The sequence below is a fragment of the Penicillium coprophilum genome (assembly GCF_028826855.1).
Source record: "Penicillium coprophilum strain IBT 35676 chromosome Unknown utg000001l_segment0_segment0, whole genome shotgun sequence".
Taxonomy (NCBI): domain Eukaryota; kingdom Fungi; phylum Ascomycota; class Eurotiomycetes; order Eurotiales; family Aspergillaceae; genus Penicillium; species Penicillium coprophilum.
Genome location: NW_026622720.1, coordinates 1728771 through 1747445, shown reverse-complemented (window position 1 = coordinate 1747445; position 18675 = coordinate 1728771). Strand labels below are relative to the sequence as shown.

The window sequence follows — 18675 nt, the reverse complement described above, 5'->3', positions numbered from 1 at the left end:
TTCCTCTTGGAAAGAACCCCCTCGATACAATTGAAAGCAAATAAAGTGTGCATTCGGAATTGTGGTGAACTGAAGTCAGTGCAATTGTTGGTTTCGCCAGTATGAAATTCGGCCGCAATTTGTCGCAGTTCACCGTTCCTGAGTGGAGCACCTCCTACATCAAGTACAAGGCCCTGAAGAAGCTTATCAAATCTGCTGCAGAGCAGATCAAAGCGGGACAAGATCCGGATTTGGCCGGTAAGTTAAGAGCTTGCCTTGGAAGTATTATTTACAATTGAGCGTCTCTCTGACCGAGACTTTGATTTCATAGGTTTCTTCTATAACCTCGACCGAAATGTTGAAGATGTCGATTATTTCTATAACAAGAAATATGCCGAATTCGCCCGCCGCCTGAAACTGCTCGAGGAGCGCTATGGGTATTCCATGGATGGTCGCCATCCTCTCGAGCCGGAAGATCGACATGACCTGCGCGAGGCCCTGTTAGATCTGCGGTACCATTTGCGGCGCTTACAATGGTACGGTGAAGTCAATCGACGTGGCTTCGTTAAGATCACCAAGAAGCTGGACAAGAAGGTCGGTGCGCAGGCCCAGAAACGTTATCTAGAGACCAAGGTTGATCCCACTCCATTCGCTTCCAACGAACGAGTGTTCAAGTCGCAGGAGCGCATCAATGCCTGGATGGCCATCATCACCGACCAGTCCAAGGTAGACGACAAGGTGTCCGACGACGCGAGCTCCACCCATTCTTCCCTTTCATTGAAGCGGGGCTCAGCTCGGCCCTATTTGAATCTGCCTACCAGTATCCTCACTGCCGTCGATGATGCACTGCTTCATGATGATACCCATGTCTTGCTCGAGTTACTCGAGACCTTGAAGGCCTCGGCAGATGAAGCTGGGGACACGGTTTATCCCCGAGTTCTCAGAACCCTCATTCAGCGCTCTATCCTCCATCGTTCGCGCGCCGTTCTGACTCTCCTCTTGAACCGAGTGGACACTCTGGAGGAGGACGATGATATTAACAGACGTAACTGTCTTCACCGTCTGGTCATCTCGATTGGCCGTGAACAGCCCACGAGTGACTCGGAGCCGGCGGCTTCAATGGTGCTTAACTTCCCTCCGGAGACTACCCGCTATATTACGCCCGCGGCACCTCCGACCCTCCAGCCGCCACGTGCTATAGTCAAAGAGGAGCACATGCCCCAGCAACTGGGCCGCGATGATCCTGCTGTCTCTCACCTTCAGTTCCTACTGGATGCCCTGCGTCCTGACCAGCGTGAGTCGTTGATGGCCAAAGACCTTTCAGGACGCACCCCATTGCACTACGCCGCGCAGTATGGTTTTAAAGTCGTGTGTGAAGTCATCATTGAGCATCTCAAGGAATGGGACATGTTCGATGTCAGCGACGGCATCGACGGTCCTCTCTGGCAGGACAATGACGGCTGGGCCCCCCTCCATTTGAGTGTTGTTGGAGGCCATCCACAAACCACCCGGTGTCTCTTGGATTCCGAAAACCAGAATTATCCCTCGCGGAGACGGAGCATCATCAGAAAACAGGTCTCGAAGTCTAGTGCAGTTCTAGCACTGGCGACCAAGGCCAATTTCATTGATATTGTCCAGCTTCTAGTGGATGCAGGCGTAGATATCAATTATCAGGATGAGCAGGGAGAGACTGCATTGCATGTCGCTGCCCGATTTGGCCATGACGAGTGTGCGCAGATTTTGCTGGATGGCAGTGTCGACCAGAAAGCAGACACAGAATTGGCCGAAAACACTTATGGCTGGACGCCGCTCTTCATTGCCTGTGTGGACGGATGTCTGAGTGTGGCTAAAATGCTGATTTCTGCCGGTGCAGACGTGGAGCGCTTCGATACCTCTGGCTGGACGGCCAAGGAGCACGCAGCCCTGCGGGGCCATCTCGACATTGCCCGGTGCTTGGCAGAAGTTAGCCCCGGCCCTCCTACCACTGAGCTCGATTTTTCATCGTCTACTCCAACCCTCCCAGGTTCCGAGGCCTCCTCGCCTCCGACTCAGTCGTCCCTCACTGACCGCCGGTCGAATGCGCCAGGCCCGACTTCTGGAGGCCCTGGCGTACGGACTACGGAACCTATCAAGACCTTTGGCCACAGGTATCTCACCGATGAGAGCATGATCTTGGTCAGTTTGGGAACTATGGACATGCGCAAGCCGCTCGAGACAGTCAGCCTCGACCGCATTCCGATGGAAAATGCGCACGCCACCCAGCTGGACACATCTTTGTCGATGGTGATAACAGCTAGCGGTGCTCACGGTGAACCGGAAGTGATTGACTTGCCTGTGCAGGACAACATCTCGACAGAGCCAATTGTCTTCCACACCACCGATCCTAGCAAGGTGCGTCTGCTTTTCGACCTTGTCCCCACCTACGCAGGATCAAAGGAGAAGATCGTTGGGCGAGGTGTCGCTCTGCTTTCTAGCATCAAGCCCACTGTGGGGTCGCATCGAATCAACCTCAAAGGCGATTCCACTGTTCCCATCGTTGCCGCGAATACCCTTGAGGTCATCGGGTCTGTGACTTTCAACTTCCTTGTCATCACCCCTTTCAAGCACCCGAACATGTCTATCACTGGCAACCAAACCTACTGGCGCTCTCTGACCTCAACCATGGTCATTGGACATCGTGGGTTGGGCAAGAACATGGCCGGTCGCAATTCATTGCAGCTGGGTGAGAATACTGTGGAGTCCTTCATCGCTGCGGCCAACCTAGGCGCATCATATGTTGAATTCGATGTACAACTGACGAAAGACCACGTTCCCGTCATCTACCACGATTTCCTGGTCAGCGAGACGGGCATTGATGCGCCTGTTCACACCATGACCCTCGATCAATTCCTCGAGTTGGGCATCGGACGGTACCGTCATGCCTTACCCGGATCTGTGAAAGTCGGCGAGTCATCTGAGTATGGTCCACGCCAGCGCTCAATGTCTGTCGGCGGCTCCGAGTATAACCCCGCCGAATTGACCGAGAAGATCAAGCACACGCGCGACTTCAAGAAGAAGGGCTTTAAGGGCAACACCCGTGGCGAGCATATCCAGGCCCCATTCGCCACGTTGGAGGAGTTGTTCACAAAGATCCCGAAACCTGTAGGATTTAACATCGAATTGAGTGAGTTGATACTGCTTCCCTAAAAACAGCTATTCCGTCGTTCTAACCAGGGTCACCAGAATATCCTATGCTCCACGAGAGCGAGGAGGAGGAAATGGACACCTACGCAATTGAACTGAACTCATTTGTTGACACTATCCTGACCAAAGTCTACGATCTGGGAGGCGGTCGCGACATGTTGTTCTCTAGCTTTAACCCGGATATCTGTCTGCTGCTATCTTTCAAGCAACCTTCCATCCCCGTTCTCTTCCTGAGCGACGCAGGTGCCTCCCCTGTCGGCGACATCCGCGCTAGCAGCTTGCAGGAAGCCATTCGGTTCGCTTCGCGGTGGAATCTCCTCGGAATCGTCACCCAGGCTGAACCACTAGTCCTCTGTCCGCGGCTGGTCCGTATTGTGAAGGAGTCCGGCCTTGTGTGTGTCTCTTACGGAACACTCAACAACGACGGCAACAATGTTGACGTAAGTTTCTGTTTATTCCTCCTGGATTCACCTTCCATATCCCCTAAAAACCCTAACAATCATCTTACCCTTTTATCCATATAGTACCAAGTTGCCGAAGGCATTGACGCCGTCATCGTCGACTCCGTGCTCGGCATCACCAACGGCCTGATCCAACGCCAGAACAAGGGCGAGCGCACACCAGGCCCTTCGCCCAATCCTTCGGCTGTCAGCGATCAGGCAGCTGACTCTGCCAAGGGCGCTGTGTCCCTCCCGACTCTTGAGCGGGTTAAACAAACTACCCTCTCACCGGATATCAACCCTCCGACTATTATTTAAGAATTGCATTGTCATATATCATTGCATTCTCATCTGGGAATTGTGACTTATCGGCATTTTATGTCAATAGTTATCATTCGGCTTATGCCAGTTTCAAGAGCTATCAATGCCAGTTGTATTTGATATCCTACGTATTCTGTGATTGTGTAGGTTTCTCGTTGCATCCTGCTGAGAAAAAGATCAACTATAGGCATGATTCTCTCGAACGTAGTTTCCTATTGGCAATTCAGCCATACACTTTCCTCAACTAGCGAGTCTTTGATATCAAACCCGTCTCATCCTAAACCCACAACGATACAGCTCATGCTACACGTTGATTGAAGAATCTCTTAAAATCCTCCCACTTTGCATCTTTACCGTAAGTCAAAGCCAAAGTAAGCTGAGCATCAAAAAGAGCCCTTCGCGCAGGACTACAGGTACATCGAAAAACAACCTCGGCCAATGGCGATCCAAATAGACTAGACAACTCCATCCCCCTATCCGACTCATCCTTTCTGTCTCGCTCAATCCTCGCCAACTCCTTAACAAAAATATCCCGAAACTCAAAAACAGCCTGTTTATATTCCTGCGGCGCAGCAGGCGGAGCAACGAATTCCGGATTCACGATAAACCGCTCTACCGGCACAGTCTGGACATTACTCCAGTCAAGCACAGCGGTGATATTGAAGTCCTCGTCAACGAGCATATTGTTGTAATGGAGATCCAAATGACATAGCGGGAATGGACCGTAGAGATGTTCTTCCATTACCATTGATGTCAGTGAACGTTCGAGGAACCAGGCCGCAGATTCCCAGTCTTGTTCGCCGGGATGTTCCGAGAGAATTTCTTTCGTCTGGGCTTTGCGAAATAGATAGAAATATTCTAATGACGTTGATAGAGGTTTAATCCAGGAGCTGGACATGTGAAATGGGGTGATTTCAAGATCTTTAGACTTGGTGTACGAAAGACAGCCGATTTTGCTGAATTGGAGAGTGCTTAGTTCATAGATATAGCCGGCTAGTTGGGCGGCGAATTTCCTTCTGTGGGTAGTTGGTATTGAAAGTGCCATTCGATTATCTAGCACAGCTCCTGGGAGTGCTTCCATCAGAATGTAGGGATGGCCGAAGGCGTTCTTTGCGGCGCTATGGCCGTAGACGCGGGGTACGGGGATTGTTGTTGTGGAGCGGACGAAGTTCATAGATGCGATTTCACTCAAGAGCGATCTTGCAATGTCTTCATTTATGGGGTCTTCTGGCAGTTCTTCTTCGTCTTGGGGGAGCATGATCCTCGCTACCCATTGAATTGCGTCTGAGAGGGTTAGGGCAATCACTAGGTTGTATGTTCCGTAGGTGAACTTTGCTGTGTTCACGGAGCAGCTCACTGCATCTAAAGACTTTTCTTGGCGAATCTTTGTGGCTTCAGAGCAGAGATGGGTGAAATTTGCTGTTTCGAGGACCTTTTGGATTTTCTTTGCATGGGCGGTTTCAAGGTTCATGTTCTGGAATGAGGACCAGTGCTCGTCGATAGAACCCATTTTAGGAACAATCTTTTCTTTTGATCTGAGAATTTTGCAAAGAGGACTTGATGAGAAAAGAAAAGAGTAAGAGTCAAGAATGTTGCAGCAAATTTAACGGGGATCTAGGCGCGGGGAGACTAAAGAGAATATCCCTGGGGCTTTAGACGAGTCCAATAGCCCAGCCTTTATACTCCGCCACTGCCAGAAAGTCGCAACTGCTTTGAATTCCAGCCCTCTAGTTTGATCCTATCAACGGCTAGTGATTTCTCAAGTTGAGCTGGTTTATTGATTGGCAATTTCGAAAAATGGCGAGAGTCGCGTGCATTAGAGATATAGTGTATGATTTTGAATACCTTCGTATTGCCTACTCCATATTTCGGTTACAAGAAGTCAAACTGGAAAGGTCAGTGATATCCAGAGCTCGATACCTGAAACTGGCACATCGAAGACCCTCAAGAATCTGTTCTTGTTGGCTGGGAATAATCTCGAAAATACAGGTATTCGTTCTCCCCAGGTCATTTACTCACCTCAGGTTTCAAGTCCCTATAAACAAATCCATTTCTGTGCAGGTGTTCCAGACCTTCTCCAATTTGAGAAATGATCTCTCGGGCATCGTTCTACGGTAATGGTGTCGTCATATTGGGAATCTAGGTCACCGTGCTGGACGTACTCCATAGCAATAAACATAGACTCCTCATTTTCATACCAACCAAAGTACTCAACAAATAGACTAAGATACTATAATATTCAACAAACATCCCTTCTGAAAATGCGATATAATGGGCGGAAGATCCGACCTTTTTTTGTGAAAATTTCGCAATAGCCTCTGATTCTTTGCAGAAGTCGATACTCCCAGAGGAGAGGCGTGTCTTGTTGACCATCTTCACAGCCTGAAGCTCGCCTTGGTCTTCGCTTGTCAAGCATCTGTGTAGCCAGACGCTTCCATAAGATCCACTGCCCACTGGTCTCTTTTTTTTCCAAACATCGAGTCTCTCTTGTCGCCTGACATATTGACCGGGGGTGCTACTAGACTGAAAGGTGAAGCGATGGACCAAATCGGAGTTGAATTCGACTCGGAATTTAGTACCAGTCACCAGATTGGTGGTAGTCGAATATTTGATCATGAGTCTCGATGAGGCCTGGTGTACAGCGATCGACACACCTAATGCGGGTGCGGTTGAAACCTGAAGGCACCTGGCGCAGGACCGTCTGTTTGTTCATTGAGGGGTAATATGAGAATGGCTACCAATCAAGTTACTTCCGACACAAACAGCGAGGCTCATAAGCAAGTTCTTACCTGGTAGATACTAGCCCATTCATCATGTGACGGTTGTCGGGCAAAGCAGAAAGCGGCTCGGTGGGAACATGCGAGTGAGCAGCATTTCTAGCGATACAGAACTAGAATGAACAGCTGGCAAATCATCTTCTAACTCACCATGGCGTGGGTTAGGCGCTTATCTTAGCCAAAAGCCACCACATCTTCCCGGCAAATTTTGGTAGAAACAGGCGATGCGGGCTTTCCCGCTGGTCTGAACGAGCTCATCGCCGATCGGCGAAAACAGGATCGCACAATTCATATAGGATGGGTACCACACTGCCCAGAGCTCTGGAACAAGTCATTTAAGTGCGTGAGTGCGGTGTTTAGCTTAGGAGATCAGGCTGATGGACAGGAACTGCGGGGCGCCACTCCTAAAGCCGTGCTTTTATTGAGCCATAATCCCCGATTTCTCTTGATCATTCTCTCTTCTAGGCCATCAACTTGAAGGCCTTGACACGGACAAGAGCAATGGAGCCCGTTTCTCTAGCATTTGCCGCTTGTTCCATGGTGGAGCTCTGCATCAAGTACGTCTTTGCTTCTAGCAACCCTCTCGAATGGCCACCCACAGGCCATTCCGTATTCTGACCCAATAAACAGGTCTGGACGGGGTCTTCACACCCGATGTCAGGCTTATATACACGCCGAAGCTGAACTCGCAAATGCCCTTCTCCGCATCGATGGTTATTGGCTGAAGATCGAGGATGAAGTCACCACTCTACGGGACATATGGCATGGACTAGACGGCCGTCTTCAAATCCACCATAATCAAGTTCTTCAGGCGCTTTTACAGATTTTGCAAACCGCATATAATACACTCGGTGATCTTTTTGGAGAGACCGAGGAAACCGAAAGCTTGGCAGCCGTTGCGAAGCAGGGGAAGATCCAGCGACTGAAGTATGCGACCTACGGAAGAAAATCGCTAGACCGTATCGTGGATCAACTTGAAGAGTGGCATCGACACTTTGACCCCTCGTGGATTCTGCTATCGCGTCTCTCCGTCCCGGTCATTCAGCAGCAGCTCGCAGAAAAAGGACAACATGGTAACAAAGCCATAGTGCCTATCATACAGCTCCAGGAGGCACATGTCGAAAGCAATTTACCTCCAGATAGGTCTTCGCCGACATCAATTTTCCTCGATGCCGATTATCCCATTGAGAATCTGAAGGGGATCCCATTCACTACCGCCTCGATCGGATTAGCACCAACCGGGAAGATGGTGATTGTCGATAAATATACCTTACTCGAGGGTGCCAATTACAAAGTTACCAAAAAGGATGTCCGCGATCTAGCTGTCATAATGTCGAAGGTCAACCCAACATTCCCCTCCCTACTGCCTTGTCAAGGTGTCATCACAGCAAAAGACCAATCGCACTTTCGCATGCTCTTTACCATACCCCGCGAGATGAGCTCTCATGAGATTTGCAGCCTTCGATCTATGCTATTGAATCGGGCCGAGACCTACCCTCTTAACGAACGAGTGCATCTGGCTGTATCGCTGGCCCGCTCCGTGGTTTTTCTCCATGCTTCTCGGATTGTGCACAAGAATATATCCCCGGAGAATATCATCATATTTCACCCGGGTGTGGGCGTTCTTGGAACTCCGTTACTGGTGGGATTTGAACGGTTTCGATTTGAAGCAGAGCATTCAATGATGTTTGGTGACAGTCTCTGGGAAAAGGATTTATATCGCCACCCCGCACGGCAGGGGGCTCGCCCGGGACAGATATATAACATGCGGCATGACATCTATAGCATCGGGGTATGCTTACTAGAAATTGGATTATGGGGCTCATTTGTGTACCACATGGGTGACCAGACTGTCCCCAGCTCAGAGCTACCAATCGCGAATTTGTTGACTGCCACGAACAAGCTAAGGGCGGCAGCTGAAATTAAGTCTGTTTTTGTTGACATGGCCGAATCTCATTTACCCCGGATTATGGGCAGAATCTATACGGATACAGTCATCAACTGTTTGACTTGCCTGGACTCTGGCAGTCTGCTTTTCCAGGACGAAAGTGAATTTGAGGATGAGGATGGAATTACAGTCGGCGTTCGATATATTGAAAAGGTAGGTTCATCATTGAAAACGGAATCAGTAATAATCGCTAACGCTAGAATATAGATCTTGTTTGAAATAGAGAAGATCGTAGTCTAAATAGGAACATCATAACAACAGGCACCAATGAAAACGCCGCAATATCGAGATAATAAAACTTCCAGTAGCAGCCCAGGTATATAACAAAAAGAGCAAATGAATCAATAACTGCGTTTGCGCTGTCTTCACGTTCTGTTGCGAGAGGCAAAGGCTTTAACATTGTAAGCACGGGTAGATAAACAACCCATTCATGACTTACCATTCATGATAGATCTTCTAAATGATTTTTTTAACGAGTCCTCGGAAGACGTCTGTAAGGATTCCGCCTCATTTGTTGCGACTGATTCAGGTCGTATGTTCTTTGGGCGTGTATTGAACCCCTTTTCGGGATTGCGAACAGGTGGGGGAGGAATAGCAAGATGCATTCTGTAGGATATGTTTGGAGATTTGCGTAGGAGTGTTTTTATGTTTGTACTTTTTATGTGGTTCACACAGGCTTATATAAATCCCTCAGGAGTGGCATGTTTATGCTTATCTCGAATGAGGCAACAGCCAGCGAGCCTGCTTATCAACCAATCAGATTACTTTTATTATGATCTAATCTTATCCTGCATCTTTGATTCCATTCAGATTCAAGCTCATGTATACGTAAAAGTATAACGAAAGGACATACACAGTAGTCTATTTCCGCCAACGCACCACTTCAGATTTGACAAACTGAAGCTCGACCTCTTATTGACACTCTTCGTAGCAGTCTATTCAGTCGTCTTTTCTCTTGAGGGGTATATTTGACTCGTATAAAAAGGCAGATTGTAGGCGATTGATGCATCGGACCTTGTTGACTGAGTGGAAGAATTTCACAAGACAATCCGACTTCCGTTCTTGAATTATACATAGAATTGGGGGGTTCAAATGTAGTCCTCGGATTATGGATAAAAATACAGGCAAAATCTGAACTGGCGCACTGATGATACACTACTATAGACAGGTAGTGGGTCGATGTATATAGTGGTCCGGGATGGGCTTGAATAACGGCTTCCTCTAAATAAAATAGATTGCTTAATTCATTGGGAAACAATATATTCATTATGCATAAATCAATATCCAAATTACATGGCCTTCTGTTGCTCATCTAACCACTCCTGTGTAATACTCTCAAAAGTGCGGAATTGAACTGCATCCCCCCATCCCCGAAGCCACCCCACAAAACGATCAACCATACCGATCACATGAGACATTCCACTGGTGTCGGGATGCATCAAGATAGGGAAGACAAAGCTCCCATCTCCTCCATCAATGTGGGCATTCTCCCACAGCCACAAAAACATGTCCTTCCATCTCTGCTCAACAACCCGTGCATCAACATGTCCATGGCTATTCTCAAGATGTGGGAAGTACTGCAACGCCATCATATCTTCATTATTCCACCCAGTGGGAATTTCCACCAGTGGGTGGCCCACAGGGCGGGCATTTGTCGCAGCAAGCGGCGTGGGGCGTAACCAAGCACTAGCCGGTTTGGAGAAATCCACTTTCTCGATAGGTGGATCGCTGGGTGTGAAATATGGCTGTGAGTCATGATGGCTCAGAGAGGAGTCGTATAGAAATTCAAATTCTCTCAGAAGCTCGATTGTTGTCTCGCGAAGTTGGTACATGGGCGCGCGGTAGCCTCGAACTCTTTTGCCGGTTAGTCGTTGTGACACTTCCATACACTTGACGAGTACGTCTCGCTCTTGAGCGGGTGTCATTTGATAGGCACCTTCGTGCGAATAGCCATGAAGTCCGATCTCGGCGCCGGACTGGATAATCTCTTTGACGGTTGGTTCGAAGGTTTCCATCGTGTGTCCCGGAATGAACCAAGTAACTTTATCGGCTACTTGGTGTTTTTGTAGCATCCGTAGTATCCGATTGGCACCAACTCGGCCGGAAAATATGCCGGTGCTGTAGTCTGCCATGTTGTTGTCTGGATGATGTCCTGTACCCAGGAAGGCGGAGACTGCGTCGAAGTCGAACGATAAAGCAATTTTGACCTTTGGATGCTTATGATGGAGAGGCGGGCTTCGACAAAGTTGAGTGTTCTGAACAATGGAGTTATGATTCTCGTTTTTCTCAGTGCCTTTTACACTCGAAATGTCGGCCAGTGAAATGATTCCACGGGCGGGTTTCACCGAAGCCAATATCGCTGTTGCTGCGACGATTGATTGCGCGGACACCTCTTGCGGTGTGCTAAAATCAAGGAAGTTGACGGAAGCACCTGGGTGAAGTCGTGAGACGTCTCTTTGGAGCTTTGAAATAACATGATCGAGTGAAGCATCGAAGAGATCTCGATAACCGAGGACGACCATAGAGAACCCGTTTCCTGATTGGTTCTCAAGAGACTTTGTCTCGTTGATCTGGAACTGATGCTGGAAGAATAATTTTGCCTGCAGCAACATCTTTCTTTGGCAGCTCATAGATGTGTGTCCCTGATCCCATTCACTCAAAGGAATCTCCCAAATGGCGTCTCTCCCAGAGGGCTCCTGAAATCTGGTGTCGATAATGAAAACATCAATTTGGTCGAAAGAGTTGAAAGCGGTATTTATTTGAGCCTGTGCTTCGGTCAAGTCCCTAGATATCAGACTATCTAGGTTGATCGCGATAGTTTTGTTCTTGGATTCTTTGTAGATGTTAGATTATATCCTTTCTCCATTAAATGACCAAGCTCACCTGAGGAACAAGCGCGAAACGCCTCTACCAATGGCGCAGAAGCACCTGTAATGATGACAGATTGGCTGCTAAAACAGGACGTCATGTTTGTGGAATTTGGGAACAAAGCAAGTCTCAGATCTCATAACACAAGGATAAGATACACCGTGCTTTATATCAGTGGATGGCTTAGACAGCATGAAGTTGACTGGGGCCAGATCTTGGTCTTGCGGGGAAATATGCAAGTCCCACGAGCCTGTGCCGATGCGGTAACAGCCAGCGAGCACAGAATGCTTATTCTGAGATTCCATGCTTAGATGCTTGGACCAATCAACAGCTATCAGGTTGATATGGTTGTCTTGATAGCAGCTTGTTGCTAGACTGGCTGTAGACACTAGGACAAGATCCTCCAGTATCCGTGGACTTCCAGGTCTTATCAGAAATGAATTCATATGGCAGGAGCAAGCGAAGAGATATCAGCGAGTAGGTCAATTTGATTGACAATATAGTAAACCTAAAAAGGACAAAAGATAATAGTATTCCAAAGCCAATACTATCGTTGAATTCAATCGGTTCTTGGTTTTTTAGTAAGAGCCAGCGACTTGTTCTCACATATCTTGTATCTCAAAAGGATAAAGTCATTCTTGTATTAGATCAAGGGAAGTGTAAAGATAAACAAAGATCATAAATATGTAAAGCTATTTCCGTCGAAATGTGAGTCATACACATTTTGATTGCATTGCAATTCATATCCATAAACATGGCACAATTTGAGATCAAGGAAGCTACTGGTGATATCGAATCTTCACCCCAAGGCTCTACAATAGATGGTATTGAGATTGGTGCCACGCCTATACTGGCAAAGAGCTTCAACCTCTTGAGCGCTTGTGCGACTGGAATTACAACGGGAAATGCTTGGGCAGTTCTGGGAGGTGGAATTGTAAATATCAAATCTTTCCTCCAGGCTATAAACAACTAACTCATCTTAGATTGCCTCTCTCTACAATGGCGGACCACCGGGAATCATATACGAGTTGTGGGTGTTCATCCGTTTAGAATCCCAAAGTTCGACTCTAACACCGAAGATAGCGCAAGTGCCTCCTTTTTCTATTGCTTCATTGCCGCGTCGATTGCCGAGCTTGCTTCTTCAATTCCAGCTTCTGGAGGAGTCTATCACTGGGCTACTATCACCGCTGGTCCTCACTATGGCAGAATATGCGGTTGGTTCGCTGGGTGGTTGAATGGCATTGCTTGGACATTCGCCGTAGCAGGGAACTGTTCTATGACTGGAAGCATGATTGTCTACTCATACGCACTCTACCATCCAGAGGTGAAGCCGCAGCGCTGGCATGTTTTTGTTTGCTATCTGATCATGTCCTGGCTCTGTTGTCTTACGGTCATGTTCTGCCAACGGGCTCTTCCGCTCATCAGCAGAATCGGATCTTTCTTCATTATTGCTGGTTTCGGTATTACAATTCTGGTCTGCGCTATCATGCCTAGCAGAAATGGAGCCGGATATGCATCAAATGACTTTGTCTGGAAAGATTGGAACAACGTCACTGGTTACTCCAACGGATTCACGTTCCTTGCAGGCATGTTAAATGGAGCATTCGCTATAGGTGCCATTGACTGCGTCACGCATATCGCAGAAGAAATTCCCGAGTATGTCACATCATTCCATTGCTGAAAGCTCCTCTACTGATACTTCAACTAGTGCAAGACGAAATATCCCAAGAGCCCTTGCTTGCCAAGTGACCATCGGCTTCGCGACTGGCTTTTGCTATTTGATCTCCATGTTCTATGCTGTCACCGACCTGCCTCTTATTGTGAACTCCGACTCCATCTCACCCCTTGGGGATATCTATTTGCAAGCAACTGGTTCCCGAGCAGGTGCGGTGGGGCTTCTTGTGCTCACCATCGCGCCCATCTTCTGTGCCACGATTGGATGCTATATTACCGCGGGAAGAACATTCTATGTGTTGGGTCGTGACGATGCAACGCCGTTTTCAAAACACATTGGAGCCATCAGTCCAAAGTGGCATAGCCCACTGTATGCAACTTTGGCATGTGGCGTGTTTCTGACATGTATCGGAGCAATTTACGTGGGATCTTATACTGCTTTTGAGGCTTTTATTGGCTCGTTTGTGCTGCTCACAACGCTGTCTTACTTCCTCGCTATATTCCCACATTTGATAACAGGGCGCAAGAATATTCGCCCTGGTCCATTTTGGATGGGAAAAGTTGGCTCTGTTGTCAATGCCGTTGCATGTCTGTACATTGCTGCCTCGTTTGTGATTTACTGCTTCCCTTATACCCTGCCGACCTCCCCGGAAGAGATGAACTATACTAGTGTGATCACATGTGGATTGACATTGCTAGTGGCGCTATGGTGGGTATTGCACGGAAGGGGGAACTATACTGGACCACAGGTGGACTTGCACTTGCAGTGAGATTTGGAACACTCGCCACTGATAGTTTGCCACTGGCTTTACTGTAAACAATATTATCTCTGAGACAATAATAATTCATCATACTATTTCCCGGCTAAATTCACATCCATTGTATTAGGGTTTACCTGTCGCTGGCTCCTTCCCTTTTCAAATGCCAAGCCCGATCCACTTATCGAGATAAGATAGGGCGTATCGATAAGACGTACTCCATAGATAAGGTCTCATCCCCAAATCTGTTGTGTCATGGAATCCAACCCACTAATCCCCCACATTAGAGAGGTTAAGAGAACATAGAGAACATTGAGGAGATTTCTGCAGAATGGACAAACATCATCGGCTGACATTTGTACCTATTGGTCCCGATTGACCCCGCACTTATCTCAACCTAGCTCCACTATTGACACCTTTGAGCTTGACTTGAAGCTCGACCACTTACCTTGGCGTTACTCCAACTGCACGCCGTGTCATAACGCCGATCTGCTTGATACTCCCCCTCACGACCACCAAAGACAACTATCATTACCCAAATTGAGAAGCAGACCATGACAACAAGACCATGGGCGGTACTGTGAAAGCTCCGAAAAAACATCCTAAGCGTCTTCGCCAGGCAAAACAGAAGTCGGTGACGTTCACGGGGTAATTTTCAAATATATCCAAACATCTACAGAGTGTTACGGCTGACACAAACAGATGCTGGACCTGCAGGTCTCGGAAGGTCAAATGTGATGAGCGTCAACAGAATGGATGTGGAGTCTGCCAGAAATCCGGCCTGGAATGCGCCGGCTACGGTGTAAACTTGTGCTGGATGACGGATAATAAACGGGATCTTCAGGGACTCCAACGCAGACAGATTAGACTAGGTGAGTTTCGGTCCTCTCCCAAAGGCACATCACATTGGCTGATAACATTCTTCCTCAGAACAATCTACTTCTCCAAGCATCTCAGAACAGGAAATCAACCGAATAATATCCTCGCTTGACTCGATTTCCTCGCCACCGCACACCGTCACTATAGGACCATTTGCCATATTCTCCATATGGGAACACGGCGGCAATGAATATGTCGAACCCCACGCTTCGTTGGAGAAAAATGATCAGACCCAGGACTGGGGCTCTGGGATCACTCCTAGTCAGTTGGACCCAGTTGGGCTGTCCAGCGAACTGTTTGAAACGCTTTCAGATGACCGTGTCACTTCCGATGTGGAAACTCGCGAACTAGATCTTTCATCGAACTGGGAGTCATTACTAGGGATGGTCGATACACCAAATTCGTCAAGGCAATCATACTCCAAAGGACTGTCGCTCGCAATACTGCCATCACCACACATCGAGCTTTCGATACCAATCTTCAAAGATTCCAACACATCCATGCTTATGTATCACTATAAAAATCATGTTGCAGAACTCCTACAGCCAGTCTTCCACCCGAGGAACCCTTGGCGAACAACATATCTCCCTTTCGCTCTTGAGGGCTGCCCTGATTTGTGTCTTGTCCAAAACACCGTACCTTCTTCCGGTGTCTCAATTTCGCTATTCCACAGTATATTATCATCGGCCGCATTCCATCTCCGGAATGTCATGGGGGGGCTCAAGAGAATACCACAATCTTGGTCTGCAGCACCGGGCTAAAGCTTTACGGGCACTCAAATCTTCACTTGTAGCGCCCAAAGACTCCCAGCAATATACTGTCTATCTGACAGCAATGCTATCCTTGGTCACAATTGATGTAGGTGACTTTCGCTCCATTCTATGAAGTATCATTGAATCTAACAGTTTAGACCATGACGGGCGAAGACTCGGATTTCCCAATTCATCTGAAGGGTTGTCGTCAGCTGCAAAGACCAGATCATGCCACTGAATCGCCCGATGACTCCACCCAGCAGGTCAGCAGTATTTGTCATTTCCTAAGTCTCCTGGCTCGAACGACAGCACACGAGTTGGACCCTAGACCCTGGACACCGGAAGGTCCGTTTTTTGAGCAGCCTTATTTTCACAATGACGACATTAACATCCAATACATGTATGGGATAACCCCATATCTGGGAAATCTGCTGCAGAGAACCTGTCAGTTGGCCGAGTATCTGGTCTTCTACCAGGACGTTGAAATGCCAACGATTTTACTCGAAGCATGTTCGATATTGCACGATGAAATCTTCTCGTGGGATATAGAGTCCGAGTCTTTTGATCTCGTTACGTTGGAGGACCCCACGATGCTTGATATAATCCGTTACCAGGCATTAGCATTTCATAGCGCGATCGCGATTTTCTATTATCGAGCAATCGAGAACTCCAACCCATTGGATCTGCAGCAGCGAGTAGGAGCAATCTGGACGAATCTCTCGCTAGCCGAAGATCTCAAAGACGTATACTCATGGGGCGAAAAACGCGCAGCCCCTATGTCCTGGCCAGCATTCATCGCTGCATGTGAGGCAACCGATCGAGAGCCTTGGGTTGAATGGTGGGAGCGAGTCCAAGGTTACTCGATGGGCAATTTTAAGAGGCAATGGAAAGTTATACAGGAAATTTGGAGCATCATGAATTTAGACGACAATGTAATTAACTGGAGGGACGCTCTCAAACAATCAGGCAAATTGGTCTTGCCTATTTGAAAGTCTCATATAGCGTGATTCGTACATAGTTGAAATCTCAAAGTTTGGAATTTCCGTCAAGCTATGCTTACAACTCATCCTTGGAAGCTGGCGCCTTCACCTTTGGACCTGTCTTCAACTTTGCCATTGATGCGAGAATATCAACGATCAAGTCCGCAGCAGCGACAGAAGTAGTCTCGGCAACGGTGTCGTAAGGAGGACTGACTTCCACCACATCGGCACCGACAAGATTCACACCCTCAAGACCTTTAATGAACCGCTTCAACTCACGAGTAGTCCAGCCGCCCGATTCGGGAGTTCCGGTCGCAGGGGCGATGCTGGGATCGAGGACTGAGTGAAAAAAAATTAGTTTATAATATGCCTTGGACAGGACAAAAGCGAATCTCACCGTCAATATCAATGGAAAGATAAGTCGGGGTATCCCCGACAGCACTCCGGACCTTATCAATGATTCCGGACATGCCAATATCGTCAATCTCATGGGCCTCGATAATGGTAAATCCAACATTCTGGTCGATCTCGTAATCCTTGGGACTCTGATAATATTCAATTAGGATTGATTCCCGATAAGACATTGTCAAGCACCACTCACGAAAAGCTTGGTTCTCAGTCCTCCGTGCACACTAGTTCCCTTAGCAATACATCCCTCCCGACTCGCATGCCAGAAGAAAGTTCCATGCGTGATAGCCGACTGGTTCGACGCGATTCCAGTGTAACCCTCATAGGGATCCCAGGTGTCGAGGTGCGAGTCCAAGTGAATAACGGAGATCGGGCCGTACACGTGTTTCAACGACCGCAAGATAGGCAAGACAATCGAGTGATCTCCGCCCAAACTCACAATCCTGGGGTGTTCCCATGCGTTTCCCTCGGATGTGGGGTGGTAGAGAACCTGTCGGTAACCCTGTTCCATTTGTTTGAAAGCGTGCGCGGCATCGAATGGGGTGATGGGGATATCTCCACAGTCAATCTGGCGATGGATGAGCGGTCATATCTTATAATTGTATGTAAATGCGCTGCACTCACAATTTCAAGCCCCTCTTCATATGGGTCCACCTCCCACACGGTGTTGTAGCTTCGACCCTTCTTCTCACGCGCTGATCCTGCACGGATACCTCGAGGGCCGAATCTTGCGCCGGGGCGGTATGAGGTTGATGTGTCGTAGGGGAAGCCGAGAATAGCGATGTCGAGGGGCTTTGGCAAGGGTTAGTGGAATAATTGGGTAGTTGGGTGGACCGGTAACGTACCTTATTGTGAGATGCTGCAAGACATCTTTGCCATTCCAAGTGAGCGAATGTGACCGGCTGAGAAAATGGAAGATCGACGTCAAGATCTATTGTGTGTTTAGTATGTTGATTTAGGGATTGTCTTGTGGTACTGACCTTCTATCGGATGAGCATATTCTGGGCCAACATTCAGAGCCACAGCACCCTGCAAGAGAAGAGATAATGTGGAAGTTGTGAAGCGCATTTTGAAGATTGTCCGACAAGTTGTACGTCGATGGTGGGATTGGGGCAGCCATTGCTCTTTATAGCTTTGGCTATACCGAATTAGATGTGCTCTATCTAATTACGAAATACAATAACTGTGGGAATGTGAACAATCTGAGCAATAATCCATGTTGTCTCGCAGACTCTTTCCACAAGTATAGCATGCGGGGGCTGTTGCTTGACGCTAAGAGAATGACCCCAACGCCGTTACCGGGGCCGTGTCACGATAATGAAACGATTGGTTCATTTGGCTTACCGCTTTGCATTTTCTGAATTTAAACTGAGAGATCTCATACCTGGCTATCTAATATGACGTGAGGTTTATTATCGAACAATCAGGCTCTGGCCGTGTATCCCGAACCTGAGCAGGGCGGTGATTATGTAAACCAAGCATAGCCCGGACACGGAGGCGATTAAGTATGCCATCGAAACATAAATCTCTCGTTGGATAATATTGCCTGGCAGTATTTGAGCCATCCATAGAAACGCCTCGTTTTTGTAGAGGTTTTGCCTGAATGTACAATATCTCTAGCAGCCTGCTCGGCTACATAATGTCAGACGGTAGCCGTGAGACTAAATGAATATCAACAGCTTTGTACACAGTGATTCTCGATGCTTTT

At 48.0% G+C, this 18675-nt stretch overlaps 7 protein-coding genes across 7 annotated transcripts; 4 read left to right on the top strand and 3 right to left on the bottom strand.

The window, feature by feature from the left end:
* Positions 1–101: 101 nt before the first annotated feature.
* On the top strand, positions 102–3920 carry N7500_000638 (glycerophosphocholine phosphodiesterase; the record flags this gene model as incomplete). Its single annotated transcript, XM_056671784.1, has 4 exons — positions 102–237; positions 311–3142; positions 3202–3602; positions 3687–3920. 4 exons carry the CDS (start codon positions 102–104, stop codon positions 3918–3920), a joined length of 3603 nt encoding a protein of 1200 aa, XP_056537357.1.
* Positions 3921–4221: 301 nt separating this feature from the next.
* On the bottom strand, positions 4222–5433 carry N7500_000637 (phosphotransferase family protein; the record flags this gene model as incomplete). Its single annotated transcript, XM_056671783.1, has 1 exon — positions 4222–5433. One exon carries the CDS (start codon positions 5431–5433, stop codon positions 4222–4224), a length of 1212 nt encoding a protein of 403 aa, XP_056537356.1.
* A 1768-nt stretch (positions 5434–7201) lies between these two features.
* Positions 7202–8888, top strand: N7500_000636 (uncharacterized protein; the record flags this gene model as incomplete). Its single annotated transcript, XM_056671782.1, has 3 exons — positions 7202–7257; positions 7331–8801; positions 8856–8888. 3 exons carry the CDS (start codon positions 7202–7204, stop codon positions 8886–8888), a joined length of 1560 nt encoding a protein of 519 aa, XP_056537355.1.
* A 1049-nt stretch (positions 8889–9937) lies between these two features.
* On the bottom strand, positions 9938–11616 carry N7500_000635 (polysaccharide deacetylase family protein; the record flags this gene model as incomplete). The annotated part of the gene is made up of 2 exons (XM_056671781.1): positions 9938–11481; positions 11532–11616. The coding sequence occupies 2 exons, from the start codon at positions 11614–11616 to the stop codon at positions 9938–9940; spliced, it is 1629 nt and encodes a 542-aa protein (XP_056537354.1).
* A 654-nt stretch (positions 11617–12270) lies between these two features.
* N7500_000634 (uncharacterized protein) lies at positions 12271–13960 on the top strand (the record flags this gene model as incomplete). The annotated part of the gene is made up of 4 exons (XM_056671780.1): positions 12271–12450; positions 12500–12546; positions 12600–13172; positions 13225–13960. The coding sequence occupies 4 exons, from the start codon at positions 12271–12273 to the stop codon at positions 13958–13960; spliced, it is 1536 nt and encodes a 511-aa protein (XP_056537353.1).
* A 556-nt stretch (positions 13961–14516) lies between these two features.
* Positions 14517–16568, top strand: N7500_000633 (Zn(II)2Cys6 transcription factor; the record flags this gene model as incomplete). Its single annotated transcript, XM_056671779.1, has 5 exons — positions 14517–14596; positions 14651–14820; positions 14879–15475; positions 15501–15685; positions 15738–16568. 5 exons carry the CDS (start codon positions 14517–14519, stop codon positions 16566–16568), a joined length of 1863 nt encoding a protein of 620 aa, XP_056537352.1.
* A 67-nt stretch (positions 16569–16635) lies between these two features.
* Positions 16636–18035, bottom strand: N7500_000632 (agmatinase; the record flags this gene model as incomplete). Its single annotated transcript, XM_056671778.1, has 6 exons — positions 16636–16898; positions 16957–17104; positions 17161–17535; positions 17592–17759; positions 17813–17898; positions 17948–18035. The coding sequence occupies 6 exons, from the start codon at positions 18033–18035 to the stop codon at positions 16636–16638; spliced, it is 1128 nt and encodes a 375-aa protein (XP_056537351.1).
* Positions 18036–18675: the final 640 nt, after the last annotated feature.